The sequence below is a fragment of the Ammodytes marinus genome (assembly GCF_949987685.1).
Source record: "Ammodytes marinus genome assembly, chromosome: 7".
In the NCBI taxonomy this organism is placed as follows: Eukaryota; Metazoa; Chordata; class Actinopteri; order Uranoscopiformes; family Ammodytidae; genus Ammodytes; species Ammodytes marinus.
This window is the reverse complement of record NC_137211.1, coordinates 15,173,579-15,184,792: the sequence shown is the minus strand read 5'-3', so window position 1 is coordinate 15,184,792 and position 11,214 is coordinate 15,173,579. Positions and strand designations below refer to the sequence as shown.

General features: G+C 45.0%; 1 protein-coding gene across 1 annotated transcript; it reads left to right on the top strand.

The window, feature by feature from the left end:
• Positions 1 to 1,138: 1,138 nt before the first annotated feature.
• Positions 1,139 to 2,820, top strand: snai1b (snail family zinc finger 1b; the record flags this gene model as incomplete). Its single annotated transcript, XM_080031775.1, has 3 exons — positions 1,139 to 1,220; positions 1,585 to 2,172; positions 2,639 to 2,820. 3 exons carry the CDS (start codon positions 1,139 to 1,141, stop codon positions 2,818 to 2,820), a joined length of 852 nt encoding a protein of 283 aa, XP_079887901.1.
• Between the last annotated feature and the right edge of the window lie 8,394 nt (positions 2,821 to 11,214).

Sequence of the window (11,214 nt, the reverse complement as noted above, 5' to 3'; positions counted from 1 at the left end):
GGTTTGGGTGGAGATAGGCTATAGTAAAGTGAACAGAGCGTTTCTGTCTCCTCGTGCACCTTCTTGAAAAATGTCTCCACTTCACCAGGGTGCGTAAAAGCCTGGAGGCAGAGAGGCATACAAAAGAGCCATCATATAACTAGTCACTTATTTGGCAGTGAGTGAACAATTGCGAAATGCACAATGGGACATTCATTGGCATCACACAAATGTAACCCATTATATAATGTGAGTTAAGAGTGTCCGAGAGCAATCCAATTTAATAATGGTGTCAGTTGACTCGAACCAACGTAGGCTGATGTGTATTGGGAAATTATCTCACTCCAATTGTTCAACTGGTAGGCTACATAAACGTTTTTTTATTTATTTTTATCTAAGAAGTGAGCTCCCAAAGGTTTTACCTTCGAATACCATTGTATGCACCCTGTCAGCTATATTCTGGAGATAACTATACAATACAGTCCCTCTTGCTCTTTACACATACTAGCCGACAGAGGACGCTCCTGCTTCGGGTTGCAATGAATCATTTCGTAAAGGAATGGACAGCAGAGAAAGGTTCAACAAAGTTTAAGGTGTTAAAAAAAGCTTTTTGTGAAATCCTGATGGATTTGACTTTTTATTCTGTGCGTATGTAGACTGTTCATCTTTTGATTATTTTTTGATACATTAAAAGAATTTTTGCTCACATTCAACATCTATCAGGTAGGCCAAAAAACATTTGGGCGGACTTCCACTTTTAATTCCACACTCACCTATTCACTTTTAATGACAATGAATGCAGGCCCGTAGGTAAAGATTGAGCCATCAGAACTGTGAAACGTACAATTAGATTAGCTTTTGGCGCTTTGGGCACTTGTGGTGAGTGGAGCTGCATGGTGGCGCTGTGACACACGGGGTGTGTCTTTGGGAGATGTGCCCACCCACCCCGCTGCCTCCCCCCTCTGGTAACTATATGAGGAGGAAACTTTGCAGTCCGTCACCAAGATACATTCAACCTCGGCAGTGGTCTCGTCCATCTCGTCCATCTCCCTGACTGGTTTCTGCAGCTGCCTGAAGAGGAGATCCCCGGATCTGAGTTTACTCCGCTTTGGGATTTTTTTTTAATACAATAATTTATCGGAGAAGCCAGACCCTCAACATGCCTCGGTCATTCCTTGTCAAGAAGTATTTCTCCAACAAGAAGCCATACTACAGGGAGAGTCAACTGGAGAGCCAAAGTGGTAAGATTGTTTCCCCACTGATTGACTGCATTTGATGCATCTGTGATAATGTCTGACATGTTGAGTAAACATTGGCCAGCCACTCATTAAAAGAGTGCATTATCAAGTGAACTGCAGCAGGCCCAGCTAGTATATGTGGCAAATAATAACCTGGACATTTATCATGCATGTGTAGCTTCCTGGGTGCTAAACATACAATAAAAATCACTATGACATTTTTTATTTTAAAAGTCTTGATAAATCACGCCGTTAGGCTTGCCTTTATCAAAATAAAGAGAAAGCTTAATGCCTTTTTTCTAGGATTTTTTTGTACATTTTTAAATTACAGCCCACCTGACTTTCTTTTCTTCTTCTGTGTTGCCAGCTTTCGTCCCAGAAAGTTTTCCACGGGCTGAACTTCCGACGCAGAAGCACAGCTCTGCCCTGAGCTGCTGCTACCCCACCACCAGCCCATTCTCCATCAGCAGCATGGACATGAGCCTGCCTGCACCTCTCTCCCCGATCACGCCCATGTCTCTGTCTCCTTTACCGCTTGGCCCTCTGGACCTCAGCAGCTCTCCCTCATCCAGCAGCAGCAGCAGCAGCAGCAGTGGGGATGAAGAGGAGGACGGTGGTCGCACATCGGATCCCCCCAGTCCTGACGTCATGCAGCACCTGTACCACTGTGTGCACTGCAGTGACAGTTACAGCAGTCTGTCCGCTCTGTCCCAGCACCAGCTTTCCAGCCACTGTGCCCCCCTGCTGCAGCAGAAGCCTTCTTCTCTGCTGCCCACGGCGGACGTCTCTGCGGCGCGCCCGGCCTTCCACTGCAAACACTGTCCCAAGGAGTACACCAGCCTGGGAGCGCTGAAGATGCACATCCGCTCGCACACTCTGCCCTGCGTCTGCCCCACCTGCGGCAAGGCCTTCTCCAGACCGTGGCTGCTCCGAGGACACATTCGCACACACACAGGTACATTTTAATATTGCACTTTATGTAGTTTAATTACAGCCACACTGGTACCTAAGAATTTCACCTTGCATTGCCCTGTGCAATTGTGTATGTGACGAATAATACTAAACTAAGGTATAGGCATGAAAAAGCAACTGTTCACATTTGTTGGTGTGTCTGTCAGAGCAATCACATTGATTAACCTGTAAAATGCTGCACCACATGCTAATCTATATTCATTGATGTGCCCAGACATGTGAGCAAATGTTATTGCTTGCTTAGCATGGCACTATCTAATCTCAGGCGACACACAATGGTTGTGCATAAAAAAGAGGCAATCTGCATTAATTAGGTTACGGTAGTGTTCCTGCTCTTTTGTTAGTTATATCTGTAGATCATTTGAAAAACAATGACCAGAGGACATGCCTTTTGGCCTGTTAATGAGGTCTTTTCCCGACTAACGTTCTCCCTTCTCTCTTTCAACCAGGTGAGCGCCCCTTCTCTTGTCAACACTGTAACCGGGCCTTCGCTGATCGCTCCAACCTGCGTGCCCACCTGCAGACCCACTCTGAGGTGAAGAAGTACCAGTGCAGCTCCTGCTCGCGAACCTTCAGCCGCATGTCCCTGTTGCACAAACACAATGCCTCTGGATGCTGCCTTGCCTCATAGGCTCACATTCCCCAAACTGACATCATGAACCAGTTGGAGCTGCTGGCTGGTTTGGTTCCCACCCCTTGACCTTTTGATTTAGAGCCAATATTCCATGAGGACACTGGACAGAATGGTACCAGCTCACTTCAAAGCCGAGATGGGACCGAAAACTGGAGTTCTGTTTCTTTTATTAAAATGTATGAAGTTTGTCCTTACTTTTTGCAGGACTTTTGTAGATTTTTCAGAGGTCATATTGGTATTTTGCTGCGTTCTGTAGACCGTGTGTGTACTATGCATGTGTGATTCGAGGGCAGCTGGACATGCAGTTAATTCCCAGGAAACTCCATCGGTGCCGGCCGGTCCGGGACTCTGGCCATGTTGCAGCTGCTTGGGTGTGTTTTGTGTGTGTATGTGGGGATGTCATTCCTCACCATACTATACATACATGGTGTGTGTCTGTGTGTATGGGTGAGTGTGTGTGTGTTGAGACAGCTGTCTGTGTATGGTGTACTGTGGAGGCAGGGTGCTGAGAGACGTGTTAGCTGTGACCTCGGCGACAGGTGACCCTCTTTCTGCCCCCTCCTCATGCCACACTCACTGTGTGTTACTGGGACGAGATGGGACCACTTAAACCTGACCAAAAAACACAATGTGCCTTCACAAACATTTATACTAAGATTTTTTTATGAATGATTTTGCCTTTTCAAAAGGGTATACTGTGCCTTTTTTCCCTGCAATGTGTAAATAAAAGCTTTGTTTATAAAAACCTGGTGTGGACCTGCTTATGTGCTCAACTGTTAACTTACATTTCAACAGGCATTGTATTAACTCACATCTCTTAATGAGTTCATCAGGACAGACATGACATTTTCTGAATGGGAAGATAGAGCTGTGTGTTAATAGCACGGACAGGTTTGTGTGATGTTGAGTGATAAAAAGGAGGGCACCTGTGCACACCTGTTGTTCTGTCAGCACCAACACACACACACACACACACACACACACACACACACACAGGCACACAGAGAACATGTGTTAAAGTGGTGGTGTGGCGACTCCAGGTGTGGAAAATGGAGGTGAGCAAAAATGTATGGCACAAAGAAGATGTTGAGGAAGAAAAAAAAGTACTGCAGAAAAAAGTCCTCTTGCGAGTGTGGGAATCCCACTGACCCACTTCCTGCTGTAGTAGCAGCCACATATGGAAGCCCCCCCTCCCCACTCCCCCATACCAACTAAAACACAAACAAGATCCTCCGGACAGTGCCAGAAGATCGCTACAACTGACACTCAGTCTGTGCAGCCATCTGCTCCGTAATGCTTAAACTCCGGTTACCTTGTAGGAACTTTTGAAGGAAGCTGATATAGCCCAGATGAGGCTGAACATCCATATGGCAGCAATGTGTCTGCAATCCCCCCTGCCCTCCTGACCCACACACACTGACGCCAGCATGTCTTCATGAGGTAACGGTGCATTTCCTCCAATAGCTCTCAGTGTTGAGAGGAAAATGTATGTGTGAGTGACCGAGGGGGGTTTGAGGAGGCTCTCAAAAAGCTTGGGATCAGATTGCATGACTTAGCTTGCCCAATGTAAACAGCACCCGTACCACGGCATGTTCCTAGCACACACACACACACACACACACACACACACACACACACACACACACACACACACACACACACACACACACACACACGGACACACACACGGACATGTTGAATAAGGAGATTGACTTTGATCAAGGGGGATTTTTCATTTTGTCTCCCTGTACCTCTCTGGGCTGTTTTAGAAGCGAGAGGTGAGAGTCATTTAACTGCTGCACACCTACGCAGCCAATGAATGAGTCAGTGAGGCAGAGGAGCAGGCCACAGGGGGCTGAACTCCACTTGAACTGCCGACAGTGTCAGATTTGAGGTGCACAGAGAAGGGGCAGCGCGTTTGGATGGAAAAGCCACATAACATGGGATATCCAAACTCTACCACCACAAACGTATACAAAAACATGCCACTGGACTCGACTGTCATTTCTGATACTCGTCGGCCGTTTTGAAATTGAACTCCTTTGACAACTTGCTAGGGGGACATTTTTTGGTGTGTAGTGTGTGGGAGGCGGTCTATCACTCCATATCGCTCTGAGGCAATGAGATCACTGGACCTGTCACAGTTCTTTATCAGTGTGTGTTTGTGTGTGTAGTATCATATTGGTCTCCTCAAAGTGTTTTAATGGTCGCAGCGTTACGCATGTGGCCCCTGACTAATGTCACATTCCTGAGCCATTAGTGACAGACATACAATACAGCCATCCAACAGAAAGGAAAAATAGGCCGGTCTGTCTGTTGTCCTTGCAGTATGCTCTTGAGTCACAGTAATAATTAGATTTTCGTGTAACAGGAAATAATGTTATGTTCACCTAATTAGCAAGAGAAGGGGATTGCCGTTCGGTTTAATTTCTCACATGTGTAATTCTCATGGAAAGAATGTCAGTACGTTATTGTCTCTCTCTAATAAGTGAAAACAATACAAATTGAATTGCTCTTCTTTTTTGCAGATAGCCCAGATAGCTGAACGCTTGGATTTAGCTCAGCTTTGGTTTTGTGTACACAAAAAGCTGATGTTTGACAGTTTGCAGCCGGATGAGTTGTGCTATAGAGTGCCGTCATCTTGGAAACAGAAAATATATGCCTCTCTCTAAACAAGCATCCTGTGCAGAGTTATAAGTGGGGCTTTGCATGTGTGTGACAGAACATATTAAGGAGCTGTATACACTCCTCTCTCTCCATTTGCACAATGGGAAGCAACGCTGAGTGTCAACAATGAAACAAACCATTTCAAACAAGTAGCAATGACTATGTTTTGAAAGCTGAACTATAGCAGATTTCCCCCCTTGTACTGCTATGCTCCTGGTGCATGTGTTTGTGGTAATGTTTGGGACGCAGGAAGCGGCCTGTCACTCTTGCATACACATAGCTCTTTCAGAAAAGTGCTGATATAAAGCATCTGGGTGTGGCTACAGCTGTTTGTGCATATACAGTACAGTGGGTGTATGCGTGTGTTTGTGGGTCTCTGTGAAGTGTAGACGTCTCTCTGTCCAGGGTTCGCAGGGCACTACATCGAGGGAAAGAGCATACAGTATATTGCTGAAATCAGAGTTGGCGGGGGTGAGAGAGCTGAATCACAGGAGGATCAGATTCAAGCCAAGAGGGTTAAGTCACTGGGTTAAAGTTTCAAACCCTCTTAGAGGCTGTGCCGCCAACCCCCCTGTGCAGGGGCTACACTTCTACTGAGCTGTCTCATCTACCTTTGAACCTTTTTAAGGGCTGACAACATTTCTCCAGTCTGCATCAAAATAATGGGGAATCTAACGAGGTCAGAAGGATGGGGTGAACTGGGGATAAGGAACTGATAATGGGAGGAGGATTGAGGGGAAGGGATTGGACACTAGGGGAGGAGGAGGAGGGGGAGGGTGTTGGTGGGTGTCTGGTGAAGAATGAGTGTTTCTGTTTGTGGGGCCGTTTATCAAATCAGTAGGGAGTAGAATTTGCTGAGGAATGCCACATGTTGCAATGCGGACTTGATCAATGACATGTGCTGCAAGGGCAGAGAGATACACTCGCTGGTTGAGGGTTTTGTACAATTCTGGATGCTTTCAGGACTTTGAAAAGTCTTAATTAACGGATGCTTCTCCACACACACACACACACACACACACACACACACACACACACACACACACACACACACACACACACACACACACACACACACACACACACACACACACACACACACACACACACACACACAAACATGCACAAACATGCACAAACACGCACAAACATGCACACAAAGCGCTATGATCTCTGGACAAATAAACCAGTTTTACCCAAAGGCAGGATATGACCTCCAGGAGGGGGTACACGCCATTTCCTGCCCACCTCCGCACTCCTGCTGTCCCCCTTCAATGGTTTGTGTGTATGTGTGTATGCATCTGTGTGTGTTATGTGGCTGGTGTTGTGTTTCCTCCTAAACAGAGAGCCTCTCTGTCCCATGGGGTCAGAGGGTAGAGGATGAGCCATAAAGGGACAGGAGGGTAAACAGATGAGATGCGTTCTGTGTAGGTTACAGACCTTGTGCCATACAGAGCTGCGCACACGCACGGACAGGTTATGAATACAATCTTCTATCAGGTATAGATATTGATAGATTGATTGTCATTTTTTAAACTTCAACATAGAGACACTTGTGTCTATTTTCTGCCTTATCCAGTTTATCAAATTCTTCCCAAAATAGCAGTACTGTTATTCAATATGAGTACCATAGTTTTATATTCCTATAAATCAAAGTACTTGAGGGTTTATGAGGGAATCTGGAAACGTTTTAATCTTCTATAAACCTGCTGAGAATCTGCTCATGAATGAAGAAGCAGACTGTGCTTGAATATAGTTGAGAGATGGGATATATTATGTCATTCTTTAGATACAGAAAACTCAGCCTTGGGAAATTCTGGTGAATGTTAGGGCAAATCGAATATAATTAACCAGAGTTGGAAATTGCTGTGCTTAAGTCCAGTTTTTAAGGCGTTATATTATTACTTGAGCGTAATAATGTAACATGTGATGCTGCTTCAGACTTGCAACTCACTTGCAAAATAAAGAAAATAATGAACTTTTTTTAAAAACTATCATCAATATTTCTATAGTTACTCTGAATATTAAGATTTCCCAAATGAAAACTGATTCCTAAAGTAACGCAACCAAGTTTTTTTCCCCAAATGGAATCACTACTTCGGCTTAATTACTGTAAAATATCCCAATATTTCTTCCACCACCAAACTTAACCAAACACAATGTTGACATAATCGTGGTCCCTCTCACAGTGACCCAGGGCTTGAATATCACACATCTCCGATCTCGCAGGCTCCTGCCATCTGATACAATTACACTTTATCTGATTAATATTATGTAATGCGAATGAAAAGGGGGACAATACGGTTTACTGTGTGGTGGTGGGTGGAGATGGTTTACATGTAGGCCTACTCTATGAAGTTGTCAATATTTCAACATGAGGACTCCGAGCTGTTCGGTGTTAGTTTCCCATTTGGTTCAAATAGGGGGAGGTACAGCCATAGAAACATCTAGCTACTTTGATGGTGTGTGCTCTCCATCATTGGCCTTTACTCAAGAATATAAGCAGTGATGAAGCATCCGTATCTTTCATCAAAGTTGTTTTACTTTCAAGAGCACTTGTTCCAGTACTATTACCTCAGAGTCTCAAATGAGAGCCACAAATGTTCCTCTGAGAGAAGTGATTGCGGCAGCAGTGGTTAATGTGAGAGTGGCTTAACACAGTTAATTTCACTGATTAGCACACAACCACCCGGAGAGAGAGAGAGAGAGAGAGAGAGAGAGAGAGAGAGAGAGAGAGAGAGAGAGAGAGAGAGAGAGAGAGAGAGAGAGAGAGAGAGAGAGAGAGAGAGAGAGAGAGAGAGAGAGAGAGATGTGTATGGGTCAAATACAGGGATTACTTGGAGGAAAACGGGAAACCCTTTTTGCTTTGATTTGATTGGGGTTTGATTTACTGAGAGCTGAATGGCTGAAATGAGATATCTCCTGCACATAGAATTTGGGCATCCGCTGGGGATGATTTTACAACTGTGAACCAACCAGGCTTAAAATGTGGTGCAAGAAGAGGAGTGTCAGGGCCCAATGTGCGCAAACCTCACACAGAGTAAGCCAGGCAGTGGCCAGCAAGTCATGACATGAGAGAGTAAGAGAGGCCTGACAGAGAGCAGGGTATGTGGCGAGTTTATACTAGGAGGGGTCAGAATGAATTCAAAGGAATGAGTGACACAGTGAATTATAAAATACAATGGAGAGGCTATCAAAGTAGAGAGTCTGTTGTTGGTGTTGTAGCTTGAACTTCTTGGATGATTCTGTGTTACAGTTGGCCCGCTGAGAGCAGAAAATCACCTGTGCAGAGTATTTTTCTTGATTATTTTATTCATCCTGCTCTTCTCTCTCCTGCCTCCCGTCGTGTCATTCTTTCTCTGCCTCTTATTTACCACAGGTATTCAGGTATTTGCCCCCAGGGTGCTGCCGCTGGCGCTGAGAGGTGCAAGGTGCACTTTTGTCCTCCTGTCAGGGCCTGTGTGGGCCCAGAGGGGCGCCAGCCGAAGGACCAGGACAGTTCTATTGTCCCGACGCATTCCAGTCAATGAAGGATATGGTAGTAGGGAGTGAGGGAGGGGTGTTGGCTAGGGTCGGAGGGGGCCAAAGAGGGTGGAGATCCTTCTTAGAATTGAGGATCTAGAGTTTGAGTGTATGTATCTGTGTGTGTGTGTGTGTGTGTGCACGGTGTGAGAGACCAGAGAGAGCACAGATTGTCTCCCCTCTCTCCCCCTCCTCCAGCCTTGTCCCGTCCTATCCTGTCCCTTAAGGAGCCGCAGGGCAGGCGAATGCACCTGCCTGAAATCCACACCCGAGGGCCAGACGCCTATCTCCCCCCCATCTCCAAGGCTTTACAGAAACACAGCATGTGCCACACACACTGGTGTCCACTTAAATTATTTTGAAAAGGGAGCACAGGAGGACATCAAGTCACATTGTAGACGATAGGTCTCTGAAATTAGATTTTCTTGGAGCAATCAGTTTAAATTGGCCTGTCAGTTACCCTAAAGTGGAACTCAATTGATTTTATAAATGTACGTAAGTACAGTAAGTCTGTTTACAAGTCTTAGGGAGTACTGCTACATATGTAAAAAATAAAGTTTGAAAATGAAATATTTCTGAGGGTGTACTGTTAGAAAGAAATGTGTTATTGAAGAAGTGATGGTTGGCTAGGAGGAAGAATCTCTTTTTTCTGTCCCCTGTGAGTCAATCAGTTTTACAGCAGTCATTTGCGTCATTTCTAATAAATAAAATTATTAGTTTTAAGGAAGAAAAATTATCTGGAAACATGGGGTTCCTTAATATAGTCTCATTTGTAAATCAGTAAAGTTAGCAAACACGTGCCCTGACTTGCTTTTTTAGATGAACCACAGACCACATGACCCACAGAGACCTTGGAAAAACTTAAGCCATGTGGTTGGATAACAAATAATAAATCACATCCAAAGACATTTTCCCTTCACTGCCCCTTTCTCTCTGTCACACACTCTTTCATTGTTACTAAATCTCTGCACAGAGCTTTGTGCTGCAAGTCTTCTGCTCAATTTATGTGCCTCCTACCCTCGCACAATGAGTTTAGCTTCCATTTTTTTCTTTGGCATAACAAGAATTGGCGAGAACATTCAAATGCATGCAGGGCTAGTTGGTTTTACATTGCATGTCAGAACACATGGCCCGGCTGATGTGCATGCTTGAGTGTGTTTGTGTGTGTGTGTGTGTGTGTGTGTGTGTGTGTGTGTGTGTGTGTGTGTGTGTGTGTGTGTGTGTGTGTGGTGTGTGTGTGTGTAACTAGACCCTCTTGTGCAAGCCGGGACAGGTGTGTCACCACCTGACCACACCCCCCAAGGCCGCACGGCACCTCCTGTCCCTAACACCTGTCCCCTTCGTCTGTGCAAAGACCTGTATGCCCCCTCCTCACTCTCTGTCTCACACACACTGGCTGAGGTTTGTCTGGGAGGAAGGCAGGTTGCTGGGCTGTGACAGAGCGAGTAGGGGAACAGATCAGGTGTTCCGGTAGCCAGTTTGTCTTAAGTATCCACACAGCTGTTCCCCCTGAAACTAGAACTCCATCCAAGTGTCCTCCTCAAACTTCCTTTCTGTCCCACAACATGGTGTCATCTCTGTCCACACGGTGACAGCCGCTTCAGACCATTTCATCACCGTGGCAACAGATGGGAGCGGATCGAAAGCTTAATCTCACATGTCCAAACAAAAACCAACAGCTTTTTCTTTCTTATTTTTTGAAGTTCATCATTTTCATCAGATTGTGATGAGGATTGAGTTTATTTTGGTAATACATCTCGGCAAGACAAACAACACATATTACATACTACAATGTCATGGGAATCCATAAAAAATGGTTAACGATTGACACTACAAGTATACACATGAACACACACACACACACACACACACACACACACACACACACACACACACACACACACACACACACACACAAACATAACAATACAATCTTTTAAAATGATGATAATTTTGTTTGTTTATTTTTGTATATAATTTGTAATTGTGTCAGGAAATCAAAATTCTTCTGAAAACACTTAATTTCTTAAAATTCCAGGGTCTTCCCTTTACTGTTATAATAAGCTAGCCTGGTCCAACCAGACCATCGTACTTCATTTCATTTGTACAGAAGACTACTGAAGGGAAAAGGAAATTTGGCCGGAAGTAGGTCGGCGGGCGGAGCCAGGCTAATAATAAGACATATCAGGAGTCAAATAATAT